The 26264-nt window shown below is 63.7% G+C and overlaps 2 protein-coding genes across 2 annotated transcripts; both read left to right on the top strand.

The window, feature by feature from the left end:
* Nucleotides 1-33: 33 nt before the first annotated feature.
* On the top strand, nucleotides 34-4914 carry CNN2 (calponin 2). The gene is made up of 7 exons (XM_054398459.1): nucleotides 34-96; nucleotides 2968-3089; nucleotides 3387-3453; nucleotides 3533-3670; nucleotides 3996-4112; nucleotides 4398-4544; nucleotides 4648-4914. The coding sequence occupies exons 1-7, from the start codon at nucleotides 34-36 to the stop codon at nucleotides 4912-4914; spliced, it is 921 nt and encodes a 306-aa protein (XP_054254434.1).
* A 6015-nt stretch (nucleotides 4915-10929) lies between these two features.
* Nucleotides 10930-25455, top strand: ABCA7 (ATP binding cassette subfamily A member 7). Its single transcript, XM_054398437.1, has 50 exons — nucleotides 10930-10995; nucleotides 11113-11206; nucleotides 11451-11592; nucleotides 11680-11807; nucleotides 11882-12003; nucleotides 12083-12277; nucleotides 12378-12467; nucleotides 12575-12812; nucleotides 12920-13059; nucleotides 13152-13268; nucleotides 13634-13813; nucleotides 13902-14110; nucleotides 14196-14372; nucleotides 14493-14715; nucleotides 14803-15024; nucleotides 15155-15359; nucleotides 15432-15548; nucleotides 15715-15886; nucleotides 16186-16317; nucleotides 16867-17006; nucleotides 17096-17233; nucleotides 17387-17598; nucleotides 17804-17876; nucleotides 18146-18348; nucleotides 18508-18556; nucleotides 18702-18764; nucleotides 19194-19211; nucleotides 19382-19536; nucleotides 19644-19768; nucleotides 19847-19945; nucleotides 20179-20374; nucleotides 20504-20598; nucleotides 20859-20891; nucleotides 21079-21184; nucleotides 21313-21387; nucleotides 21580-21749; nucleotides 21826-22003; nucleotides 22091-22206; nucleotides 22390-22534; nucleotides 22624-22747; nucleotides 22835-22964; nucleotides 23046-23166; nucleotides 23296-23358; nucleotides 23444-23550; nucleotides 23804-23945; nucleotides 24014-24148; nucleotides 24245-24348; nucleotides 24794-24886; nucleotides 24989-25226; nucleotides 25306-25455. Exons 1-50 carry the CDS (start codon nucleotides 10930-10932, stop codon nucleotides 25453-25455), a joined length of 6765 nt encoding a protein of 2254 aa, XP_054254412.1.
* The last annotated feature ends 809 nt before the right edge of the window (nucleotides 25456-26264 follow it).

Here is a 26264-nt window from a genome sequence, read left to right as displayed (position 1 = left end):
TCTCCGGTGCCGGTTCCTCTCCCGCTCCCCGCCATGAGCAGCAATCAGTTCAACAAGGGTCCGTCCTATGGCCTCTCCGCCGAGGTCAAGAACCGGGTGAGCAGCGCCGGGGCCCTCGATGCTACCGGGCAGGGTCGAGTCCGGGGGTCGGGGGGCATCGGGGATACCGGGGCCGCTGGGCTCTGAGGTTCCCGGTGTTCCCGGGTAACCTGGAGAGCCGAACATCCCTGTGCCGCGACGGGGAGGGATCCACGCTGCATTCCGGGGTCCTGGAGAGCCCGGGGGTCCCGGTGCGCAAAGTGCGCTGGGTGCGTGTGTGGAGCCGGAGAGAGGACCCGGTGCCACCGAGAGTGGAGAGCTGGAGCGTCCCGGGAGAACGGAGAGCTGGGGGTCTCATGAAGATGAAGAACCAGGGGCCCCGGGAGGATGCTGAGCTGAGGCTCCCGGGGCTCCCACTCCGAGAGGTGGGGGAATTCCGGGTCTGGGCTCGCAGTGCCTTGGCTCTGCCCACAGGGTCCCGGAAAGTGTCTCGGGGTCCCGGGTACAGTCGTCTGCCTCGCCCCCTACCCCACACCCAGGCCTTTGCAGTGGCTGCTATCACCTCTGGGCCCTGGCAAACCTTGGGGCACTGTTCCCATCCACACTCGGGACTGGGGGGCAATGGCCTCAGACCCCGCCCCGCGGCTCCACACGCCTCTTGCTGCTGCTCCCCGAAGCTTCTCCACGTTCTGCTTCCTGGTGGGATGCTCCAGCCTGGGTGGACCCAGGTCACCCTCAGCCACCCAGGCCTCGTGTACCCAAACAACTCTCCTGCTGCCCCAGGGCCGGAAGGGGAAGGGGAACCAATGCCAGTCTGTTTACACCCCAAGAAACAAGCTGGGTGCCACGGGGTACAGGCAGCACCCCTCTGCCTGACAGCACCCCCCTGCCCGTGCAGATGACATCTTCCCTCCACCAAAACTCAAGAGCAAGGGGTGCTAATGGGTGCAGCTTTTGGCTCTGGGCACCATCATCTGGGTGCAACCATCCAGGTGCCACTTTCCTGTGCCCCTTGCTGCTGTGGCAGGGGGTGCTGGGACACTGCAAACACAGGGGGCCTGCCGGGCCAGGGGGAGCAGGGAGATGCAGCAGCCCCTTCCCTTGGTCTGTTCCCTGCCCTGAGGAACTCTGTCACCCCGGGTGGTGGCACAGGCAGCAGCCAGGGCTGTGCCTGGCCCTGGGGGAGCAGAAGTTGAGCTGTGGTCATCCCCAGCCCTGAGGCTGCCCAGACAGGCGTGGGGCAGGCAGAAGGGGCTGAGCTAGGCACGGCTGTGGGGACGCAGTGGCAGTGGTGATGTGGTGGCCGTGGCTGGCCCGGGCTCTCCCTGCCCGTCCTGGCAGGGAATTCGTGTTTGGTCCCGGGGCAGGGACGGGTCCCTGCTTGCATCTGGGCTGGGCTGCAGCAGTGCCGAGCGGATGGACACACGTCGGGGCCTTGCTGCTGCAAGCTCCTGGGATCTTCGTCTTGATTCAGCAAGACTGAAGCCAGTTGAACTGCCCCGGTGTGTCTGCTGGAGGCTGACATCACCGACTGGAAACCAGTTAAACGAGTGGCACTCTCCCAGTCCCTGCCAGTCTTTGGAGACTGAGCTGTGGTGGGATCTGTGCTGGGCCTGGCCCCCTCTGCCCTCTTCCATGCCCAGAGAAACCTCTGTGCTGGCTGTGGGTAGGAATAGGAACTGGCACTGTGTGCCCATGCTCTGGAAATCAGCTGGTAGGATGGTGGCATCCCCTAGTTGGGACTCACGTGGTGCCATGAGTGTGACCCTGCTTGGCTGGACTGTCCCTGTCCCCCTCACCAGTCGAGCTTCCCCTTTGGGCTGGCGCCATGGGTCCGCAGCTCTGCACCCCATGGGCATGGCTGGCATCGCCCCCCCCACGGACTGTGCCAGTCCCGGAGTCTCCCTGTGTCCCTGGGGACTTGCAGACCTGGTGTGTACCAGCACCAGGGACAGGATGGGCAAGAGGTTGGTGACTGCTTTGTGGCCGTCTGCAGGAGCCGGCTGAGAACAGGAGGGGCTGGAACTGGGCAGCAACAGCGCTTGGGTCTTCCAGGCTCTTCCTCCTCCTTCCCACCCCAGCCGGGTTCCTTTTCCTTCCCTCCCTGGCCAGGGCCGAGGGGACGCTCCCGGTGATGCTGCTGGGCTGGGCAGCTGGTCTCCATTTGGGAGGAGGTTCCACATTCCTGGCATAGCCGCGGTGACCGAGGAATCTGCGGCTCTGGGCGGCGCATTCGGCCCCGCCGGAGGGGACAACATCGTCCGGCCGGGACCCCCGGGGCTCCAGGGGACAGGGAGGAACAGGCTCTTGTGGGGGGACATTCCCTTCAGCCCCCTCGGGTGATTCCTCTTCATCCTGCTGGGAAGGTTCAGAAGTGCACGACAGGCATCGTGCTGCACGGGCAGGGCACTGGATCCAGCTGTGCCAGCTGCTGATGGCAGCATCCTGCTGGTGCTCCTGTCCCCTGTGCCAGGCAGGGACAAGGGCAGGGGAATGGGCAGAGGAAGGGGCAGGGGCTGCCCTTGCTCCCCAGACTGTACATATCAGAAGGATAAAACCAGCTGATGGATGAGATGTGGGAGGCTGGAGGTGAGGGGACATGTCCTGCCCTGTGACAGCCTCACAGCCTCTTACCACCTGCCACTACCAGAGGGGTTCCTGCCTGGCAGGAAATCGTGTCTGAACAAATATCCTGGGGTCACCCAAGCTGCTCACTGTGCCCATCTCACCCCCCCAGCTCGCTGGGGCTGGGGCCACCTGGGTGCAGATGCTGGGGACAGGATGCCAGCACCCCTTAAGGCTTCCTGGAGATGGTGCTTGGGATGGGAGTGCTGTTCCCAGACCTCACCGTGGCTCCTGTCCCATACGAGGGGCTTGGGGTGCACACTAGGGCCATACCTGAGCTGTCCCCTCGCTGTCCCCTCCCAGCTGGCCCAGAAGTATGACCCACAGAAGGAGGCAGAGCTGCGGACGTGGATCGAGAGCGTGACAGGGCAGCAGATAGGACCTGACTTCCAGAAGGGGCTGAAGGATGGAGTCATCCTCTGCGAGTGAGTCCCACCCACCCCCCCAGGGACCCCTGCCAGCCCTTGGGGTGGGCAGAATGGGCCAGCCCCAGCCATGCCCATGCTGGTGAGACCCCCCCCAAGCTATCAGCAGCCAGAGGTTTTCTCTAAGGTGCTGCGTGCTCAGTGTCCTTCAAAGTGCTCATGTCTGGGGGGAGCCCTGGGGACCAGCAGGGACCTTGGGGGCAGGGGGGGATCACCTGGTGCTTAAAGGGATATCTAAGCTGCCAGCCCAGGGTCTCTGCCCTGCTGCAGCCCCCTCTCCCCTCTGCCCTGCTCCAGGCTGATGAACAGGCTGCAGCCCAACTCGGTGAAGAAGATCAACCGCTCAGCGCAGAACTGGCACCAGGTAGGTGACCACAGAGCCCCAGCTCCACCCTGGCCCCTCTACTGTCACTCACCAGGCTCTTATCCCTCTCCTTCCCCAGCTCGAGAACCTCTCCAACTTCATCAAGGCCATGGCCAGCTATGGCATGAACCCTGTGGACCTCTTTGAAGCCAACGACCTCTTTGAAAGTGGGAACCTGACGCAGGTGCAGGTGTCCCTGCTGGCACTGGCAGGCATGGTGAGCACAGGGGCCAGAGCCTTGGGAGAGGGCACAGTCCCTCAGGGGAGGTGGTGGAAGCCTCATCCCTGGAGGTTTTTAAGGCCAGGCTGGATGTGGCTCTGAGCAATCTGATCTAGTGTGAGGTGTCCCTGCCCATGGCAGGGGGGTTGGAACTGGCTGAGCCTTGAGGTCCCTTCCAACCCTGACGATTCTATGATTCTGTGACCTGCTGGGTGGACTTTTGGATTGGGGTGATACCTATGGGGTCCCAGAGCTCCTCCTGCCCAGGAAGTGGGTGGGAGGTCTGGGACCTCCTTCCTTCCTCACCACCCCTCTCGGGCAGGCCAAGACAAAAGGGCTGCAGAGCGGAGTGGACATCGGAGTGAAGTACTCAGAGAAGCAGCAGAGGAACTTCGATGAGGCCAAGATGAAGGCTGGGCAGTGTGTGATCGGGCTGCAGGTGGGCTTGGGGTGCTGGGTGATGGGGGGGACAGTTCTGTCAGACCCTTCCTCAGCGCCATCACAGCCCCAAGAACAGCTTGGAGGGGACCTGAGGTGCCTCAAGTGTCCTCAGGACATGAGGCCATCTCAGCTCTGTGCTGGGCACTTGATGAGCAGGAGGCTCGAGAGGCTGCACCTGGGCTGGGCCAGGGGGTGCTGGCTGTGCCCTCCCATGGCTGTGTGGGGGATGGGGAGAAGGGACACACAGGGCACCCCTCGGTCCTCACCTGACTCCCCTTGTCAGATGGGCACAAACAAATGTGCCAGCCAGTCTGGCATGACAGCCTACGGCACCAGGAGGCACCTCTACGACCCCAAGAACCAGATCCTGCCACCCATGGACCACTCCACCATCAGCCTCCAGATGGGCACCAACAAGTGTGCCAGCCAGGTGAGTCCCACCACCAGGCTGGGGGAGGGACAATGTGTGTGGAGAGGGGGGGGGGAGGGGGTGACCACAGCTGAGCACTGCCCCATCCATCCTGCCCTTCCAGGTGGGCATGACAGCTCCTGGCACCCGCAGACACATCTACGACTCCAAGCTGGGGACGGAGAAGTGCGACAGCTCCTGCATGTCCCTGCAGATGGGCTCCAACCTGGGTGCCAACCAGAGTGGCCAAGTCTTCGGCCTCGGCCGCCAGATCTACGACCCCAAATACTGCCCACAGGGCAACCAGGGCGAGGTGGCCAACGCCACCTGCGAGCAGAGCGGGGACCCCCCTGAGTACCACTACTACAGGGAGGAGGAGGAGAGCTACTGAAGAAAGCTGGGGAGGGACTTTTGGGGGTGTCAGGGAATGAGAGGACTGGGGGGGAACGGAACAAAACTAGAATTGGGAGGTTGGGATTGGATGCGAGGAAGAAGTTTTACACCACGAGGGTGGTGAGAGCCTGGCACAGGTTGCCCAGGGAGGTGGTGGAAGCCTCATCTCTGGAGGTTTTTAAGGCCAGGCTGGAGGTGGCTGTGAGCAACCTGCTGTGGTGTGAGGTGTCCCTACCCATGGCAGGGGGGTTGGAACTGGCTGAGCCTCGAGGTCCCTTCCAACCCTGACAATTCTCTGATTCTATGATTCTCCTGAGCAGGACATCACCCAGCCCCACCTCACCCCACCTTGTATACAGCCTCCTCCGCCAGCAACATTCCAGCCTCCAATTTCATCATTCCTTCTTTTTTTTTCTTGGTGGTTTGTTTTGTTTTGTTTTGTTTTTTGGAAGCCTTTTTGGATTTTTCTTTTCCTTTTTAATTTGATTTGATTTCTAATTTTGAAAGGAATCCATTTTTTTGCCTGAGCAAGGAAATAAAAGGTCTCTGCCAGCTGCTTCCTGCAGGCCTGTGGAATTCCCAGGACCACAGCACAGCCCCCATGGGAAGGCAGCAGATGCCCCAGCACCAGCAGTGGACGCTGGCTCCCCTCACTCAGCCAAGACAATGCATTCCCACTTGGTGCCCACCACGATGCCCACCCAGGTCACTCACCCAGAGGGTGCCCCCAGTGCTGCTTCTCATCCCCACGCTGGCAGGACCTGACTCAGCTCTGCAGAGGAGAGGGGCTTGAGGCAGAGGGATTCAGTAGGAGCACAACCAGGAGAGAGCCCCCCCCCAGGAGTGGGGGGAGGCCAGAGGGCTGCTGGGGCACATCCTGGGCACTGAGTGTGAGGGGGCACTGCTAGCAGGCTTGCACTCTTGGCTGATCTCCAGAAGCAAAACTGGAAATGCCTTTTTTTTTTTCTTTTTTTTTGTTCCTTTTTTCCCTTTTTTCTTTTCTTTCTCTTTTCTTTTTTTTTTTTTCTTTTTTTTTGGCAGAATTTTAGGGACCAAGGCTCAGAGGCTGAGGGCTGGCAGCTGGCATCCCTGGCACGCCAGGAGCCACAGCAATGCCATCACCCAGCCTGCTGGAGCCAAGGCTGATGCTGGTGGCTGCATCCTGCACCACAGGATCCTGCCAGGGCAGTGGGGCAAGGAATGCTGGCGCATGGCACAGCCCCTCTCTGTGCCTAGCTCCTTTCTGTGCCTAGCTCCTCTCTGTGCCCAGCTCATCTCTCTGTGCCCACCAGCTCCATCACCTCCTGGGGGGGTTGATCCAGATGCTCTTATGCTGAACCTTTGTTTTATATATATATATATATATATATATATTAAAAAAAGGCTTTTTAACTTAATCTGGAGCCAGTTTCTGGTGCATGCTCTTTGTGTCAGTGCTGGGGGGGAGGGTCTCGGTGCCAGGAGCAGGTGGGAGCTGCTGCACACCTGGGTGAGACCCCGGAGCATGGGGAGGCCGTGGGGCTGTGTGCCCTGGAGGGGTGAGTGGGAGCTGGGAACTTGCTGCGGTGCCACCGTGCGTGGGTCCTGAGCGTGGGCAATAAAAAGCTCTGCAGAGGACACACTGTGCCATGCCATGGAGCCCAGCTGGGCATTGCTGGCACTCAGCATCCCCTTGACCTGCAGACCCCAAACCCAAGCGGGCCCCCCAAGGTGGGCCAGGTGGCTGTGGTGGCTCTGTGCTCATTGGTGGTCCTGTCCAGGCACAGATCTACCTTTTGGGGTGAAAAGCTGCAGTTCAGGGAGCTGTGATCCTCCTGCTTAGGCCGACAGCCGGGATGTAACCAGAGCAGCTCAGCACCACTACCCCAGAGCAAGGGGAGGCAGGTTCTATCCAGACTAGGTCAGCACCACTGCTCCAGGAAGGTTCTATCCAGACCAGGTCAGCACCACTGCTTCAGGCAGGTTCTATCCAGACCAACTCAGCACCACTGCTCCAGTCAGGTTCTATCCAGACCAGGTCAGCACCACTACTCCAGGCAGGTTCTATCCAGACCAACTCAGCACCACTGCTTCAGGCAGGTTCTATCCAGACCAACTCAGCACCACTGCTCCAGGCAGGTTCTATCCAGACCAACTCAGCACCACTGCTCCAGGCAGGTTCTATCCAGACCAGATCAGCATCACTGCTCCAGGCAGGTTCTATCCAGACCAGGTCAGCACCATTGCTCTGGGCAGGCTCTATCCAGACCAACTCAGCATCACTGCTCCAGGCAGGTTCTATCCAGACCAGCTCAGCACCACTACTCCAGGCAGGTTCTATCCAGACCAGGTCAGCACCACTGCTCCAGGCAGGTTCTATCCAGACCAACTCAGCACCACTGCTCCAGGCAGGTTCTATCCAGACCAGGTCAGCACCACTGCTCCAGGCAGGTTCTATCCAGACCAGGTCAGCACCACTTCTCCAGCCAGACCGTAACCGGAGGAGCTCAGCACAACTCCCAGGGGACCCTGCCCGTGCCCTGGCAGTGAGCCAAGGCAGTGCCCTGCTGCCAGCATGGTGATGCTGCCATGGCATGACTCAGCGAGCTCTGCCAGTGGAACCCTCTCTGGTAGCTATTGCTGCCCCCTCAGCACCCCAACGACCTCCCCAGTGTCCCCACCTTGAGGCTGCCACAGCTCCAGGGGCCCTGATGGTGAGGGGTCTGTCCCTGGGGACCCTGTATGGTAGGAACATAGGGTCTGGGGGTTTGTTCTCCCTGCCCACTACCTTGGTCCCCTCGGGGAGGGGTCCTCAGCCCACCCATGGCTTGGGCTCTGCTGCCCTGTGGGGCTCCCGAGGGGACCAATTCTCGTGGCAGTGTGTGGCATGTGTGTGGCGTGGGAAGGGACAGGGTGTGGCATGGGCGGGGCAGGGGGTGTGGCATAGGTGTGGCAGGACAGAGCTCTGCAGGAGGGGAAGGGCAGTGGAGGACCATCGGGTCGGGTCGGGGGCTCCAGCACCACACACACACACACACACACACACACACACACACACACACACACACACACACACACACACACACACACACACACACACACACACACACACACACACACACACACACACACACACACACACACCACACACACACACACACACACACACACACACACACACACACACACACACACACACACACACACACACACACACACACACACACACCACACACACACACACACACACACACACACACACACACACACACACACACACACACACACACACACACACACACACCACACACACACACACACACACACACACACACACACACACACACACACACACACACACACACACACACACACACCACACACACACACACACACACACACACACACACACACACACACACACACACACACACACACACACACACACACACACACACACACACACACACACACACACACACACACACACACACACACACACACACACACACACACACACACACACACACACACAGGCTCCTCCCCACCCCCTCTAACAATCATCCTCCCAATCCCCATTCGCTTGGTCTCCTTTAAGAGCATCTTCCCATGACGTCACGGGGGAAGGCGGGGCCCAGGCGCGAGCCCGGCGGAGCGCGCGGCATCTCTTAAAGGGGCCGCGGCTGTAAGCAGGTAAAGGGGGTCCCCCCGGGCCGGGGGCTGCTTCCGTGGGGCGGGAGCGGGAGGGGCTGTGCCGGCGGCTGCCGGCCTCGGATGGGCTTCGGCTCCGCGGCGGCGCCGTCCTGCCCCGGGGCTGTCCGCAGACCCCCTCCCCCCTCGGGGCTGTCCCCGTGTCCCCCTGGAGCTCTCCGTGTCCCCCCCACCCCGAGCTGTCCTCGTATCACCCATGGGACTGTCCCAGTTCCCCCATCCCCAAGTTGTTTCCATATCCCCCTCAGGACTGTCCGTGTCCCCCCGAGCTGCCCCTGTATCCCCCCTAGAGATGTCCGCGTCCGCTGTCGGCTTGTCCCCATGTCCTCACGTCCCCCAAGCCTGTCCCCATGTGCCCCCGGGGCTGTTCCCATGTCCCCGTCATCCCCCTGGGTCTGTCCATGTACCCCCCGAACCTGTCCCCATCATCTCCTCCCGGGTCCTTCTGCCCCCGCCCAGCGCAGAGCAAGGTGAGGCAGAACCGGGACCGGGACCGGGACCGGGACTGGGACCGGGACCGGGACCGGGACCGTGGGCTGCCTGGCTTGGAGGGAATCGCCGTGCTCCCGGTTGCAGCTTTGGGGCGTGTTTGCCGCCCGTGGGATGAGTGAGCAGATTCCCACGCGAGTCCCTTTCTGGGAGGATCCCGTGGTTTTGAGGTTGTTTTATCCCGGGAAGAGCCGTTGCCCCCGGTCGGGCACCCCGAAGGCCCGCAGCAGCCCCCGGTCCCGGCACCAACCACCTCTGTCCCCCAGCGTCACCCCCACACTGGCAGACACCTCCCAGGGCTGGGGCACTGGGTCCCCCCCGGCTTCCACTGCAGCCCGGCTGGGTGGCACAGATGTCTGCAAACCCTGGTACCCCCCTCAGAGGAATCATCCCCCCTGGATCCCACTCGTGTCTGGCCCTACAGGCTGATTAACCGGATTTCCCAGACGGGATCCTAATCCTGCTGCCTGGTGCCCGCTTATCTGGGCCCTGGCTTAGCCCTGGGTACGGGCAGAGTGGCAGTGGGCAGCCATCACCTGCCTGTTCTCCTGCTCACCCTCCTGCTTCTTCCCCTGCCCACCCTCCTGCTTCTTCTCCTGCCCACCCTCCTGCCTCTTCCCCTGCCCACCTTCCTGCCTCTTCCCCTGCCCGCCCTCCTGCCTGTTCTCCTGCCCACCCTCCTGCCTCTTCCCCTGCCCGCCCTCCTGCCTGTTCTCCTGCTCGCCCTTCTGCCTCCTCTCCTGCCCACCCTCCTGCCTCCTCTCCTGCCCACCCTTCTGCCTCCTCTCCTGCCCACCCTCCTGCTTCTTCTCCTGCCCACCCTCCTGCCTCTTCCCCTGCCCACTCTCCTGCCTTCTCTCCCTGCCTGTTCTCCTGCCCAAGCCTGGCCAGGTTTGGAGGGCTCAGGAGGAGAGAGGAGGGCAGCTGGGTGAGTTTGCAGCCTCAGCCACTGCCCCACGCTGGTGGGACAGGTAGCAGGGGTGTCCTGGGAGAGTATCCTGAGCTCACAGTGACTGGGGGGGGCAGCTCTGGAGCTTGGCTTTCCCGGGGCGTGGGTGTTCACCGTGCAGGAAGCTGCGAGTTCGGTCGTGCCACCTCTCTGCCTTGGCATGAAGCCATCCTGTGTGGCTGGAAGGCAGAGGCCAACACTTTGCTGCCAGGTCCTAGGGGGGCTGCAGATTGCTGGCTCCTGTCCAGGGGCAAGTAAAGCTCCAGGAGCTGGCTGGGCACTGGGGCTCACCAGAACGGGGCTGGGGATGGGTCGGGGAAAAAGCTGCCAGGGTCCTAACACAGCTCGGTGGGCATCTATGGTGTCTGAGCTCATGCCGGGAGCCTAGTGGGGCAGTTTCCTTTCCTGGGGTGCTGAGGGTCTCTCCAGAAGCCCCAGACCTCACCCGGCCACGGCCCTCACACAGGGAAACTGCGGCATGGGCAGGTCCCAGCCCCGCCCGGGGCTCTCCGGGGGTTGGAGCCACACCTGTGGCAGCAGTGCTGTGGTGCCCAGCTGCTCTTCGTGCTGGGCACAGGGTGTGATGTGGCTCCCTCTCTGCGCTGGCAGAGCTCGTGCCCGCTTTTGCTGCTTTTGGTTGGGAAAGGGATGAGATTTGAGGGCTTTGCTCCGGAAAGGAGCTTTGCAGCAGGAATGCCAGGCTGGATCCTGCCAACCCCGGAGCTCAGCCTCGTGCCCAGCGCTTTGCCTCTTGTGCCATAAGCCCTGAGCCAGAGGGAAGTGAAGTCCTGACCGTCACCCCCTAGCTCGACAGTGACCCAGCCCACTCTCACCCACAGCTGAAGCCAAGTGGGGTGCAGGGTACATGCCCCCCCACACCCCACCATGGCTGTTGGCACCCAGCTGGGACTGCTGCTCTGGAAGAACTTCACCTACCGCCGGCGGCAGCGGGTGAGTGGCTACCCGGGTGGGAGGGTGCCTGGAGCCACTGGGTGCTGATGTGGGGGCAGACAGAGCCCTGGGCACTGATGGGGACAGGGACCCCCTGCAACTGTGGGTCTCCTGCAGGTCCAGCTGGCCATCGAGATCTTGTGGCCCCTCTTCCTCTTCTTCATCTTGATCTCGGTGCGGCAATCTCACCCCCCCTTCAAGCAGCATGAGTGTGAGTATCCTGTGCCCTCTGGAGCAGCTGCCCCATGCCCACTGAGCCATCCTCTGGCTTGGCAAAGCCTCACCCCGTGCCTGCTGGAGACCCTCCAACATGGGAACCCGGTGGGCCCCGGGGTTGGTGGCACTGGGGGTGACCAATGTTGGAGCTGGATGTGAGCCAAGAGCTCACTGGATGTGTGCATGGCCCTGGGGGTCCCACACTGCTCCCCCTGGCCCCAACTCTCCTCCTCTCTCAGGTCACTTCCCTAACAAGGCCCTGCCCTCTGCTGGAACCCTGCCTTGGCTGCAGGGCATCATCTGCAACATGAACAACCCCTGCTTTCGCCACCCCACACCTGGAGAGGCCCCGGGCACGGTGGGCAACTTTGATGCCTCCATGTGAGTGGCAGGGGCCAGGGGGCTGTGGGGCATACCTGGACTGTGCCAGGCTCTCACCACCCACCCTGTGCCTCCCCTCACCCCCAGCCTCTCCCGCTTGCTGGCTGAAGCCCAGCAGATCCAGCTCCATGCCAAGGGGCAGCGGCTCCTGCGTGGCTTCGCCCAGCTCCTGCCCACCCTGCGCCAGCTCTGGGGGAGTGGAGCTCAGTGGAGGGGTGAGCACTGGGGAAGGGGGGATGGGGGGATGCTGGGGAAGTGAGACCCTCCGGCTGACCCCTGTGCCCCCCAGCTCTGCCAGTGAGGGACTACCTGAGAAAGGATGAGACCTTCTCACAGTTCCTCCAGACCAACACATCTCTGCCCCCGGCGCTGGTGGACGAGCTGATGAGTGCCCAGCTCAGCCCCCGCATCGTGAGTCTCAGCATGGTGCCCGCTCCTCCCAGTGCCCACAGTACTGGGGGCCAGGGAACGACCATCCCTCTCCCACCAGCTCTCCTTGGTGGGCACTGGCCGCCCGCTGAAGGCTGTGGTCTGCAACGCCTCGGAGCTGGGAGGCTTCTTGGTGGGGAGCGACACTGCCTCCACCCAGCTCCTGCAGCGAGAGCTCTGTGCCCTGCCCGGGACCCAGCTCCGTGCCATGGAGGGCTCCTTCCTCTCCCAGGTCGACCTCCCCCGGCTTCTGGTGGTGAGCCCCCAGCCCCCAGTCCAGCCAGGAAGATGCCAGGGCAGACCCCCGGGCTCCCTGAAGGAGGTGTTGACCCCCTTCCTGTGCCCCCCTCTTGTAGGAACAGCTGAGCTCGGAGATGGGTGGCATCGCTGGCACCGTGGGAATCCTGGGCACCTTCCTGCGGGATGCAGCATCCCTGATGGAGGAGGTAGCACCCCCATCCCTTGCTCCCCATGCAAGTGTCCCCCCTCCCTCCCCCCGTGCCCTCCACAGTGGTGTTTGGTGTCCCTCTGCCCCCCACCCCTCTCCTCCCAGGTCTCCTCCATGAGCAGCCTCACCGAGCTGCGGCAGGAGCTCAGGGCACTGGTGGCACCCAACGGCAGCACCACCACCAGCTTGGGCACCTTCAGAGCCCTGTCCCGCATCGCCTGCGGGCACCCCGAGGGCGGGGGGCTCAGGGTGCCCTCCCTCAACTGGTACGAGGACAATGACATCAAAGCCTTCCTGGACCGTAACAGCTCAGAGCGGAGAGCCAAGGCCCCGGGCAGCGCCAGCAGTGAGCAGGCTGAGGAGGGCTGGGGGGGGGGGGGTGTTTGGTGGGCACGGTGTGGCAGGTGGTGGGGGGCTGGTGGTGAAGGCTGGGCTGTGCCCCTCCACTAGGTCCCTTCTGCCGGGAGCTGCTCCACAGCCTGGAGTCCAGCCCCGTCTCGCAGATCTTCTGGCGAGGGGTGAAGCCTCTCTTCACCGGCAAGATCCTGTACACCCCGCCCGGCCCCGGCCCCGACAGCGTCATGGCCGAGGTGAGTGGGGGGCTGGAGGGTACTTGGAGGGCGGGTAGGAGGGGCTGGAGGGGGTCTCACCGCCTCCTTGCCTCACCCACTGCCCCACGCAGGTGAATAGGACCTTCCGGGAGCTGGCGGTGCTGAGGGAGGCTGGGGGTGCCTGGCAGGACCTAGGACCTCGCATCTACACCTTCCTCAACGGCAGCCTGGAGATGCAGCTCCTTCGGGTGCGTCATCCCCACAGCCTCCAGGGATGGAGCTGTGGTGGAGTGTGGGGTGGGGGTGGGGCAGGGCGTGGGATGGGGCTTGAGGAGGGCAGGTTTAGACTGGAGATCAGAAAGAAATTCTTGACGGTGAGGGTGGGGAGAGATTGACACAGGATGCCCAGGGAGGTTGTGGATGCCCCCTCCCTGGAGGTGTTTGGGTTGGATGGGGCCTCAAGCACCCTGGGCTGGTGAGAGGTGTCCCTGCCCAAGGCAGGGGGATTGGAACTGGATGATCTTTAAGGCCCTTTCCAACCTAAACCATTCTATAAACCTATGGGGGTGCAGTGGGGGGATGCATCACCCTGAGGTACCCTGATGCTTCACAGGACCTGCTGCGGGCCCCTGGCATATCTCAGCTTCTGGATGGGTTCCTCAATGGTACCTCCTGGAAGGTGTCAGCTCTGGCTGAGTTCCTGGCAGAGCCAGGGAAAGGCCCAGGGCTCACTTGGCACCAAGTGTACGCTGATGTGGATGCTGCCCTGAGCACACTGTCACAGTTCATGGAGGTAGATGTCACCCACCAGCACGGGGGGGAGGGGAGGGGAGGGAGCTGGCACCCTGCGCCCCACTGAGCCCTGCCTGCCCTGCCTGCAGTGTGTCTGCCTGGACAAGATCGAGGCGGTGGCCACTGAGGAGCAACTGGTGGGCCGGGCCCTGGAGCTACTGGAGGAGCAGCAGTTCTGGGCAGCTGTGGTCTTCCAGCCCCCCCTCAACGCCACAGCCCCCACGCTGCCCCACCACGTGCGCTACAAGATCCGCATGGACATCGACGACGTCACCAGGACCAACAAGATCAAGGACAGGTTGGGGGACGTCCACCCCTTCAGGCAAGCAGCCTGTGCCCGTGCTGGGGGCGTTCCCCCTCCCAGCACCCTGCTCTGCCCCTAGGTTCTGGGACCCAGGCCCTGCTGCTGACCCCTTCAGCGACCTGCGCTACGTCTGGGGGGGGTTTGTCTACCTGCAGGACCTGGTGGAGCAGGCGGTGGTGCAGGTGCAGGCTGGGGCTGCCCCCCGCACGGGGGTCTACATCCAGCAAATGCCCTACCCCTGCTACGTGGATGATGTGTGAGTGGGGGGTTGGGGGTGGTCCGTGCCCCCCCTGGCATCCCCTGCCCAGCGGTGGCACCAGGGTGCCAGGCTGGAGGCGCCAGGCTGGAGGTGCCAGGCTGGTGCCATCTCACCCAGGTTCCTGCGGGTGCTGAACCGCTCGCTGCCCCTCTTCATGACTCTGGCCTGGATCTACTCGGTGGCCATGATCATCAAGGGGGTGGTACACGAGAAGGAGACACGGCTCAAGGAGACCATGAAGACCATGGGGCTGAGCAGTGGGATCCTCTGGCTCAGCTGGTTCCTCAGCAGCTTCATCCCCTTCCTTCTCAGCTCTGGCCTCCTCGTCCTCATCCTTAAGGCAGGTTGCAGGGCACGGGGGGACAGCATGGGGGAGCATCAGGGCTGGGAGCTGGCACGGGGAGCTCCAACCTGCCTCCATCCACAGCTGGGAAACATCCTGCCCTACAGCGACCCAGCAGTCATCTTCCTCTTCCTTGGCACCTTCTCGGTGGCCACCATCAGCCAGTGCTTCCTCATCAGCACCTTCTTCCCTCGTGCCAACCTGGCCTCAGCTTGTGGTGGCATCATCTACTTCTCCCTCTACTTGCCCTACGTGCTGTGTGTCGCCTGGCGTGACCACATCACCTTCCCACTCCGTGTCCTCGTGGTGAGCAGCCACAGCTGCCCCCTCCCCACTGTCCCTCGGGTGTCCTGGGGTGTGCCAGGTGGGGGGCTTTGGGGCTGAACCCCCCCCAGGCTGGTCTTGCTGCCCACACTGCTCTTCCTGCTGCCACCAGAGCCTGCTGTCACCGGTGGCCTTTGGCTTCGGCTGTGAGTACTTCTCCCTCTATGAGGAGCAGGGAGTAGGCATCCAGTGGCACAACCTGGCTGCCAGTCCTGTGCCAGGAGACCCCTACAACTTTGCCACGGCCATGGGGCTGCTGCTGCTGGATGCCAGCCTCTATGGCCTGGCCACCTGGTACCTTGAGGGTGTCTTCCCAGGTGAGTGTGGTCCCCCCCAGACCCCTGGCAGACCTCCAAGCCCAAGCCTTGCTCAATCCTCAACTGCTGCAGGTCAGTATGGGATCCCCAAACCCTGGAATTTCCCCTTCCTGAAGAGCTACTGGTTTGGAGAGCCATCCTCAGCTGGGCACCCCCCATACCCCACCAGCACACTCACTGCACCCCAAGGTGAGCCCCTGCCACAGGGTGGCAGCCACAGAGCTGGGCTCAAGCTGGGCTTTGCCCCACACTGGGGGGGTCCTGCCCCCTGGCAGAGGATCCTGCCTGCCGTGGTGAGGGATCCTGCTCCTGCTGAGGCTTGGTGCCTGGTTTGTGACCCTCTGGTGGTTTCCAGTGCTGGTAGAGGAGCCTCCTGCTCAGCTCCAACCTGGAGTCTCCATCCGCAACCTGGTGAAGATCTACCGCAGCAGCGGCCGCGCCGCCGTCAACGGCCTGAGCCTGGACTTCTACGAGGGGCAGATCACCTCCTTCCTGGGCCACAACGGGGCTGGCAAGACCACCACCATGTGAGCTGGAGGGGCTTGAAGGAAGGGGCTGCATGGCCATGACTCAGGATAGGAGCTGAGTCTGGCTCTGCCCTGGTGCTGTCGTGGAATCATGGAGTCGGACTGGTTTGCTTGGAAGGGACCTTTCCAGGTCATCCATTCCAAGCCCCTGCAGTCAGCAGGGACACCTGCAACCAGAGCAGGTTGCTCAGAGCCCCGAACAACCTGTCCAGATCCAGCTCCCCCTGAGGCTGAGCTCTGAGCACCCCTGCTGACCTGGTGCTCTGTGACCCTTTGTTCCCTGCTGGTTCTCCCTCCAGGTCCATCCTGACCGGCCTCCTGCCCCCCACCTCTGGCACTGCCTACATCCTGGGCTGGGACATCCGCTCCGACATCGACAGCATCCGCAAGACCATGGGCATGTGTCCCCAGCACAACGTGCTCTTTGACATGTAGGCATGGGCAGGGTGGGCAGAGGGGAGCAGTGCTGGGAGCAGGGCTGCCTCTTTCACTCCTGCCCACATTGACTCTGCCCACCTCATCCCTGTCCACTGCACCCCTGTCCACTTCCCGGTCCACTTCACCTCTGCTCACCTCACCCCTGCCCACCTCACTCCTGCCAACCTCACTCCTGCCCACCTCACCCCTGCCCACCTCACTCCTGCCCACTTCACCCCTGCCAACCTCACCCCTGTCCACCTCACCCCTGTCCACTTCACTCCTGCTCACCTCACCCTTCTGTTCTCCTGTTCACTTCACCTCTGCCCACTTCACCGCTGCCCTCCTCACCCCTCCCCACCTCACCCCTCCCCAACTCACCCCTGCTAACTTCACCCCTCCCCACTTCACCCCTGCCAACCTCACCCCTCCCCACTTCCCTGTCCACCTCACTCCTGCCCGTTTCACCCCTGCTCACCTCACCCTTGTCCACCTCACCCCTCCCCACTTCACCCCTGCCAACCTCCCCCGTGCCCTCCTCCCCGCTGCCCTCTTTCCCCCAGCCTGACGGTGGAGGAGCACGTCTGGTTCTACGGGCGGCTGAAGGGGCTGTCGGAGGAGCAGGTGAAGGAGGAGCTGGAGCAGCTGATCCAGGACACAGGGCTGCCCCATAAGCGCCGGGAGCAGACCAGGAACCTCTCGGGTGTGTGAAGGGGTCAGGACCGGTGCCTACCCAAGCCAGGGGTCAGGCACCCCCTCCCACCCCCGCAACGCTGTCCCTCTGCCCTGCAGGGGGGATGCAGAGGAAGCTCTCCGTGGCCATCGCCTTCGTGGGTGGCTCCAGGGTGGTCATCCTGGACGAGCCCACGGCCGGCGTTGATCCCTACTCCCGGCGCAGCATCTGGGAGCTGCTGCTCAAGTACCGCAAAGGTCAGGGCTGGGGGGGACAAGGGGGCCCCCACTTCCCTCTGCATGCGTCTGAGCCCCTCCGCAGCGGAGGAGCAGCCGGGCGGGCAGGGGGAAACGCTGCTGGGCGGCTGCCCAGCGAGGGGGTCTGGGGTCCAGCCCTCTGCCTGCCCCCAGGCCGCACCATCATCCTCTCCACCCACTACATGGACGAGGCGGAGCTGCTGGGGGACCGCACGGCTGTCATCTCGCAGGGCCGGCTCTGCTGCTGCGGCTCCCCCCTCTTCCTCAAGGCCAGGCTGGGCACCGGCTACCACCTCACCCTGGTGAAGCGGGAGCGGGGGGGCACGGGCGGCAGCACTGGCACCGTCCCTGGCACCACCAAGAAGGTGAATGCTTTACCCACACTGAGCATCAGCCCAAAGGGTGCCCAGTGCCTCCATCCTGCCTACTGGGGGGCACCAAGCCCTGGGCTTGGGGCTGGATCCTGCTGCAGGGTACCAGGCTCCAGCTGCCCTCTCATAGAATCGTGGAATAGACTTTGAGACCCCCCAAGCCGTGCCCCCAAGTGCCCTCTCCCCACGTTTCCCACAGGATGGCAGCGACTCGGAGCACAGCAGCGACACAGGCCTGGGCAGCGAGCGGGGCAGTGAGGCCAGCACCGTGGGTGAGGGTCCCAACCCTCCCTGTGCCCTTAGCACAGCACCACCCCCTGGGTGCTCCCCACACGTCCTCTGTCAGCCAGGGCAGCCCTTGGGTGCTTTCAGCCCCACATCTGCCCTGCTGCCTGCCCTTGGGCCCCCTGAGCTGGTGGGGCTGAAGGGGATCCCTGCCCTCCTGCTCCCTGCACACCCTCCAGGGAACCCAGGCTGGTGCCCAGGGCCTGGCCACCAGCTCCTGGCCTGGGTTTCCAGCCTGCCCTGTCCCCCACCCTAGATGTGGCTCAGCTGTCAGCACTGATCCAGAAGCTGATGCCCAGCTCCCGGCTGGTGGAGGACATCGGGCACGAGGTGCACTTCATCCTGCCCTACAGCGGGGCCAAGGACGGAGCCTTCGGGGACCTGTTCCGAGAGCTGGATGCCCGCCTGGGGGAACTGGGCATCTCCAGCTATGGCATCTCTGACACCACCCTGGAGGAGGTACCCAGAGGAGCTATGGCCTGGGGGTCTGCCTTTGGCTGCCCCCAGGGGTTGTCTTGGAGCTCTCTGCCAGGGGCTGCCCATGATCAGGGTGACTGACCTTGCTGGGCTGGTGGCTGCTGGTGCCCATGTCTGATGCCAGCCCACTCTCACCCTCAGATCTTTCTGAAGGTGGCCCAGGACATGGAGGAGGACACTGACACCACAGGTAAAACCCCTTGGTGCTGGCTGGAGCTGAGCCCAGGGCCCTTCCCAGGGCTGAGGACCCCCCTGGGAGCACCCATGGGTGCAGGGAGGTGTCACAGGCTGTGGCCTCCATCCCACCCTGGCAGTCTCCACTCCTGTTTTGTCAGGCACGAGGAGAGGAGCAGCCCCCAGTGAGGGGAGGGATGTGGAAGCATCTGAGAGGGAGTTGGGTAAGAAGAGGGGAGCTGGGACATGGGATCCCTGTGCTGGGTGCCTTCCACCTCCACCCTCTGGACTGGAGCTGTGGCATGAGTCCATCTGGGCACACAGCCATCCAAGTGGGCATCTCCTTTTACCCACATCCTTTCAGTCAGGCAGTGGGCACTGACGGCTCAGGGATGCTTCTGTCTGGTTCTGGGGTGTTCCCTGAGGTGTTGGGCAGGGTGAGGAGCAGGATGGTGCTGGGTTTGGGGGAGCCCAGCTCTGTGCAGGGATTGGGATGGGACATGAAATCCCAAGGGGGGTATCCAGGCCCCTTCAGAGCGGGCATGGGAGCAGCTGTGGGAGTCAGGGGGGGCTGTGGTAGTCTGGGGAGATGTCTGTGCCCTGGGCAGGTGCCAGTCTGGCTCTAATCCCTCTTTCCTCTCCTTTGCACTGAGCCCAAGGAGTCCAGCGAGGTAGGACCTGGGAGCTGGGGGGGCTCTGATCACGTCCCTGCACACAGCACCCCATCCCTGCTGGCATGTCCCTAGCATATTATCCTCCTGCACGGCACCTGGCACGAAGCCCCTGCCCCTCATCACCCTCTCTGCCAGGGCTGAGGCCAGACCTGACTCTGTGCTTGCAGTGGAGGAGCCCCAGGAGACAGATCTGCTCCACGGGGCAGCCGGGCAGGGCTGGCGCAGGGTGAGGGGCTGGGCACTCACTCGCCAGCAGCTCCGTGCCCTCTTCATCAAGAGGATGCTCCACGCCCGACGCAGCACCCGCGGCTTCTTCGCACAGGTACGGCCGGGAAACGGCGATGGGACGGGGACAGGGTGTGGCAGGAGGGTGGGGAAGGGGGTGGGGCAGGAGGGTGCGGATCCGGCACTGACCCCTGGCCCTGGCAGATCGTCCTGCCCGCGGTCTTTGTCTGCATCGCGCTGCTCTTCAGCCTCATTGTGCCACCCTTTGGGAAGTATCCCCCGCTGCGCCTCCAGCCCTGGATGTACGGGCAGCAGTTCACCTTCTTCAGGTTTGTCCCCGTCCCCCTGTCCCCTTCTGTCCCCCTGTCTCCTGCTTCCACCACCTCACTCCCCATATCTCCCGGCAGCAACGATGCCCCGGGGGACCCTGGCACAGCTCAGCTCCTGGCAGCTCTCCTGGCCGAGCCGGGATTTGGCACCGAGTGTATGAAGGATGCTGGCGAGGCGTGAGTGACCAGCGGGGCTGGAGGGCTTGGGAGAGGGCAACTGGGGTGCAGCCCCCACCCCGGCGCCTACCTCTCCCCCGGGAGCATCTCTGCCAGCGGGTGCGGTGCCACGGGACCCACCCAGGCGTCCCCGCGGCAATGGGCAGTGGTGAGCAGGGGCAGGTGGCAATGCCCCTGGCTCAGACCAGGCTGCTAACGGGGGTCTCTCTCCTCCTGTGGTGCCGGATGCCCAGGACGGGGCCGTGCCCCCCAGCGTCCCACCCCGACGGCTTCTCAGCACCCCCAGCCCCTCGGCCCCTGCTGGAAACGCTGCAGCGTGGGAACTGGACGCGAGCTGAGCCGTCCCCTCCGTGCCAGTGCAGTGGGTCTGGCACTCAAAGGATGCTGCCCGACTGCCCCGAGGGGGCCGGGGGCCTCCCACCGCCCCAGGTAAGCTCCAGCTCGCAGCGGGACTGCCCCTGGGGCACTGCGGCTGGGTGTGGGTGCAGGGGATGCTCGGAGCGGGGGGGAGGGCAGCAGGGCTGTGTGTCCATCCAGCCTGTCCGTCCGTCCTCACAGGTGCAGAGGGGCACAGGTGATGTCCTGCAGAACCTGACGGGCAGGAACATCTCCGACTACCTGGTGAAGACCTACCCCCAGATCATCCGTCGGGAGTGAGTGCTGGGGTTGGGGATACCTCGAGGGTGCCCTGGGGACATCCCGGGGTCGCCCTGGGGACACCGCAGGGAGGGATGGGGCAGGGTTCTGGCCCAGGCTGCCACTCGGCTGGAAGCAGGGAGGTGCAATGGGTACCAAGCCCAGCCGGGGCTGGAGGCAGGGAGGGCACCGCAGAGCCAGGGGGAACTGCTGGGGGGTGGGCACTGCTGTAACATCCCCTGGCGGGGGTTTCTCCCCACTGTTCAATCTCTTTCAGGCTGAGGAACAAGAAGTGGGTGAACGAGCAGAGGTGAGCCCGAGGAGGGGCTGGGGTCCCCCGCAGATGGGGTGTGGTGGGACAGGAGGTCTCCGGTAGGGTTGGGCAGCGCCATCACCTGGGCAGCCTCGGCCCTTCCTTGTGTGCCACTCACCGTAAGCCTCTGGGAGGGTTTCCGCGGGGGGGTGCCAGCTTTGGCGGTGCCCATCTCTCCCCCCAGGTACGGTGGCTTTTCTCTGGGGGCTGGGGGCTCCCAGGCCCTGCCGTCGGCAGCGGAGGTGGACGAGGCGGTGCTGGAGCTCCGGGCACTGTTCAGAATCACACCGGTACGGCTGGGGCTGTGCCACTCCACACCCCTCCCCCTCCACCCCCGCTGCCACGGCTTGGCTCTGGCACCCCAGTGCTGGGAGAGCTCCAGTCTCAACCCGCTCCTCACCTGTGTTCCCACACCCAGGGCAGCCCCCTGGACCGGCTCCTGGGCAACCTGAGCCGCTTCATCGAGGGCTTGGATGCTCGCAGGAACATCAAGGTGCACCCAGGGCTGGGGGTCCTGCAGGGGGTGAGAGCTGGGAGGCAGTGGGGGACATGGCACTGGGGCAGCATCCAGGGCTGGAGCAGCCCAAGGAAGACCAAACCTACCTGGGGCTGGGAATCTGTCAGGGTGTGAGGCAGTGCCAGGGTAGGAGGAGGGCTCTGAGCCACCTTCTGCTCTGGGCTGCAGGTCTGGTTCAACAACAAGGGCTGGCACGCCATGGTCTCCTTCGTCAATGTGGCCAGCAACGGGCTGCTGCGTGCCCGGCTGCCCCCTGGCACCGACCCTGCACTCTATGGCATCACAGCCACCAACCACCCCCTGAACCTCACCAAGGAGCAGCTCTCAGAGGCCGCCCTGTGAGTGCCAGGGAGGAGGGTCCCACCGGGTCGCTCTGGTCCCCGGCTGAGCCCCCCACTCCCTGGTCCCCCTCAGGATGGCTACCTCGGTGGACGTGCTGGTCTCCATCTGCGTGATCTTCGCCATGTCCTTCGTCCCAGCCAGCTTCGTGCTCTTCCTCATCGAGGAGAGGGTCAGCAAGGCCAAGCACCTGCAGTTCGTCAGCGGGATGAAGCCTGTGACCTACTGGCTGGGCAACTTCGCCTGGGACATGGTATGGGATGGGGACAGGGACAGGGTGCAGCTCCCAGGGGGCCAGGGCACCCTTGTGACCCTCTCCCTGGCTTTTCCATGCCCACAGTGCAACTACCTGGTCCCCGCGCTGCTGGTCATCCTCATCTTCCTCTGCTTCCAGCAGAAGTCCTACGTCTCCTCTGCCAACCTGCCTGCCCTGGTGCTGCTGCTGCTGCTCTACGGGTGAAGGGCCAGTGGAGCCCAGTCAGGGCTCAGCCCCACTCCAGGGATGGATCTCAGGGAGGGGAGAAGGGGTCTCATCTCAGGGTTGGGGGGCAGCCCTGGCTCAGGGGGGTCATGGTAAAGGGGGAAAGGTGCCCTCCTGTAGGTGCACCTCAGCCAGCTCCTGCCTCTCTGCCCCTGTAGCTGGTCCATCACCCCCTTGATGTACCCAGCCTCCTTCCTCTTCAGCATCCCCAGCACTGCCTACGTGGCCCTGACCTGCATCAACCTCTTCATCGGCATCAATGGCAGCGTGGCCACCTTCGTGCTGGAGCTCTTCGTGGACCAGGTGAGCTCTGGGCTGCCTCAGACCCCCACCTGCCATCCCTGTTGGGCCAGCACCAGCTCCCTCACCCCCTCTCCTCACTGCCTCAACAGAAGCTCAATGACATCAACCGCATCCTGAAGAAAGTTTTCCTGATTTTCCCCCACTTCTGCCTTGGCCGAGGCCTCATCGACATGGTGAAGAACCAGGCTATGGCTGATGCCTTTGAGAGGTTTGGTGAGTCTGAGGGCATTGGGGCTTGGCCAGCTTGGAGGCCCTCCCTGGCATTCCCTCCTCCTACAACCCCTCTCTTGCTGCTTGCAGGGGACAAGCGCTTTGTGTCCCCCCTGTCCTGGGAGCTGGCAGGGAAGAACATGTTCGCCATGGCTGTGGAGGGCATCATCTTCTTCATCTTCACCCTCCTGCTGCAATATCGCTTCTTCCTGCGCCTGGGGTGAGGACCAGCCATGGGGCAGGCGTGGGGCAGCTGCAGGGTGGGCAGCCCTGGGAGTGCCCCTGCCACTGTTGCCCCCAGGCCGCGGGCTCTGCAGCTGCCCTCGCTCGGGGAGGAGGACCAGGACGTGGCCAGGGAGAGGGTGAGGGTGGGCAGCACCCTCCCAGATGGCCACCTCCTGCTGCTGAAGGACCTGACCAAGGTGGGTGCCATGGGAAGGGACCCTGCCCTGTCCCTCAAGGTGGGGTTCAGCCTGTCCTGCAGTCCCCAGTCCCACTGGGGTGGGTGATGGGCGGGCAGCACCCGGTGCCACCTGGGCTGTGCCATGCAGGTGTACCGGCGCAGGAAGGCTCCAGCAGTGAACCGGCTCTGCGTGGCCATCCCCCCTGGGGAGGTGAGTGCCAGGCAGACAGATGGACAGACAGATGGCACCAAGGGCAAGGCTGGAGCAGCTGTAACCCCCAGCCTGTGCCCCACAGTGCTTCGGCCTCCTGGGGGTGAACGGTGCAGGGAAGACCTCCACCTTCAAAATGCTGACAGGCGACACTGAAGTGACACTGGGGGAGGCCTGGCTGAAAGGGCACAGGTGGGCAATGGGGAAGGACCTTGTGGCCAACTTGCTGGTCGCCCCTCTTCTTGTCCCCACCACCTTCATCCCTGTCCCCACCCTGTGCTCCTCCTCACCCTCGCCCCTGCAGTGTCCTTATGCTCGGCTTCATCCTCATCCTGGTCCCTGCAATGTGCTCCTCCCTATTCCCGCAGCGTGCTCAGCTTCGTCCCTACCCCTGGAGCTTGTCCCCGTCCCTGCTGCGTGCTCAGCCATGTCCCCATCCCCGCAGCGTGCTCAGCGACCTGCAGTCCGTCCAGCAGCACATGGGTTACTGCCCCCAGTTTGATGCCATCACCGACCTGCTGACGGGGCGGGAGCACCTGGAGTTCTACAGCCGCCTGCGCGGGGTCCCGGAGGAGGAGACCCCCAAGGTAGGGTCCGTGTCCCAGCCTGCCCCAGCCCAGGGGAGCCCCATCCTCACTCTCACCTTCCCTGGCAGGTGGCTCAGTGGGGAATCGCCAAGCTGGGGCTGGTGCCGCACGCAGACCGCCCGGCAGGGAAGTACAGCGGCGGCAACAAGCGCAAGCTGTCCACCGCCATAGCCCTCCTCGGCTCCCCGCCCGTCGTCTTCCTGGTGAGTGGGGGACAGCAGAGGGTAAGGGGGTCCCACAGCAGCCCCCCCTGACCCCTTTCCCCGGGCTGACACCGCTGCTGTGGGGGCTCGCTGCAGGATGAGCCCACAACAGGGATGGACCCAGGAGCCCGGCGGTTCCTGTGGGACTGCATCCTCAGCGTCATCCGGGAGGGCAGGTCCGTGGTGCTCACATCCCACAGGTGAGCCCCCACACCCCCTCTGTCCCTTTGACACCCCCGAAGGGGAGCACCCCTCTGCTGTGACCACCCCTCTGCCCCTGTGACCATCCCCCTGCCCCTGTGACCGTTCCCCTGCCCTGTGACCATCCCTCTTCTCCTGTGACCATCCCCCTGCCCCTGTGACCATCCTTCTGTCCCCGTAACCACCGCTCTGCCCCTGTGACCATCCCCCTGCCCCTGTGACCATCCCTCTGCCCCTGTAACCACGACTCTGCTCCTGACCACCCCTCTGCTCCTGACCACCCCTCTGCCCCTGTAACCACCACTCTGCCCCTGTGACCATCGCCCTGCCCCTGTGACCATCCCTCTGCTCCTGACCACCCCTCTGCCCCTGTGACCACCACTCTGCCCCTGTGACCATCCCCCTGCCCCTGTGACCACCCTCACACCTTCCCACCGCTGGCAGCATGGAGGAGTGTGAGGCACTCTGCACCAGGATGGCCATCATGGTCAACGGCCGCTTCCGCTGCCTGGGCAGCATCCAGCACCTCAAGAACAGGTACTGGTGCTGGGGGCTGTGCCAGGGCAGCAAAGGGTGGCTGCCCTGCCGGGGGCGGGGACGCGGCTAGTCGCAGCGGTAACGTCCTCCTGTCCTACGCAGGTTCGGGGATGGCTACACGGTGGTGGTGCGAGTGGGTGGCCCCGGCCCCGCGGCGGTGGAGAGCCTGATGCGGCAGCACTTCCCTGGCATCGTGCTGAAGGAGCGGCACGGGGGCCTGCTGCAGTACCAGCTGCCCTCCCGTGCCGCCTCCCTGGCCAGCGTCTTCAGTGTCCTGGCAGCCCACCGCGGCCCCTGCCACATCGAGGACTACTCCGTGTCCCAGACCACCCTCGATCAGGTGGGCAGGGTACGAGGGCATGAGGGTAACGAGGGCCAGGGCCCTGCTGGTGCTGCCCCTCACCCTGCCCTCTCCGCAGGTCTTTGTGCACTTCGCCAGGGAGCAGAGCGATGAGGACCCTGGGGAGGTCATGGAGCCAGGGCAGGATGTGACCCTGGCGGTGACCAGCCCTGGGATGAGACTGACACAGTTCCTGGAGGACAACAACTACCAGGAGAGCTCTGTCTGAGTGGTGCCACATGGACTCCTCCCCACTATGACCCAGGGTCCTGGGCCTTCTGGCCACCCTGGACCCCCACAGCTGTGCAGAGGGGCCTGGCCACATCCTGTTCACTGACACGGGGCCACTGTCCCCATGAGATGGTCTGGGTGCTGGAGAGGGTCAGAGCACCTGGGCAGGGCTGGTACCAGCTCCCCTTTGGTGGGGTTGTACCCTCAGAGGGGTTGTGGTGGACAGATTGGGGGTTCTGCCCCCGTGCTCCAGGCAGGGTTGGGTGCTGGGGCTGGCCCTAGGACCCAAGATTCTGCTGTTAATGAGCAATTAAATAAAGACCTACAGTACTGCGTGGGGGGACTGGGTCACCCTTGCATCACTGCAGCACCTCGGGGGGACACAGGGCAGGGGACATAATGGGATGGGGTGGCACAGAAGGATGGAGAGCACAGCAGGATGGGGGACACAACATGGGGGGGCTGTGTGTTGGCCCTTGTCCCCCCTGCCCTGCTGCCACCCCACAGCTGCTTCCTCATGGCTCCTGAGTGGCTGCAGGTCAGCCAGGGTCTTCCTCACCCTGGACGTGCCCTAGGCAGGTGGATCTCTCCCTGTGACCCCTTCTGCTGCTCCTTCATTCCTCCCCTGATCTGGGATGCTCCAGCATGGGGTGAGGGTCTCACCCTCTCAGCCAGGTGTCCCGACTGCACGGGGTCCCGAGCAGGGCCAGGGGCATGAAAGTTTTTGGGGTGCACATTGCCTCCCTTACCTTTGGGACCCAACTCCCATTGTGGGTTTCCACAGCACACTGTCAGCCACACCTGGGG

Source organism: Indicator indicator, unplaced genomic scaffold, assembly GCF_027791375.1.
Source record: "Indicator indicator isolate 239-I01 unplaced genomic scaffold, UM_Iind_1.1 iindUn_scaffold_54, whole genome shotgun sequence".
NCBI lineage: Eukaryota > Metazoa > Chordata > Aves > Piciformes > Indicatoridae > Indicator > Indicator indicator.
The sequence above is the reverse complement of the archived record's forward strand: the minus strand, read 5'-3'. Positions and strand labels throughout refer to the sequence as shown.

Excerpts from the sequence above, each read along its gene's own strand:
- CNN2 (XM_054398459.1), top strand. The coding sequence starts at position 34 with ATGAGCAGCAATCAGTTCAACAAGGGTCCGTCCTATGGCCTCTCCGCC. Across the intron at positions 3,671-3,995 it reads TGCTGGCACTGGCAGGCATG|GCCAAGACAAAAGGGCTGCA; the intron begins GTGAGCACAGGG and ends CCTCTCGGGCAG. Across the intron at positions 4,545-4,647 it reads CCAACAAGTGTGCCAGCCAG|GTGGGCATGACAGCTCCTGG; the intron begins GTGAGTCCCACC and ends CTGCCCTTCCAG.
- ABCA7 (XM_054398437.1), top strand. The coding sequence starts at position 10,930 with ATGGCTGTTGGCACCCAGCTGGGACTGCTGCTCTGGAAGAACTTCACC. Across the intron at positions 20,599-20,858 it reads CCCCAGATCATCCGTCGGGA|GCTGAGGAACAAGAAGTGGG; the intron begins GTGAGTGCTGGG and ends AATCTCTTTCAG. Across the intron at positions 24,887-24,988 it reads ATCCAGCACCTCAAGAACAG|GTTCGGGGATGGCTACACGG; the intron begins GTACTGGTGCTG and ends TGTCCTACGCAG.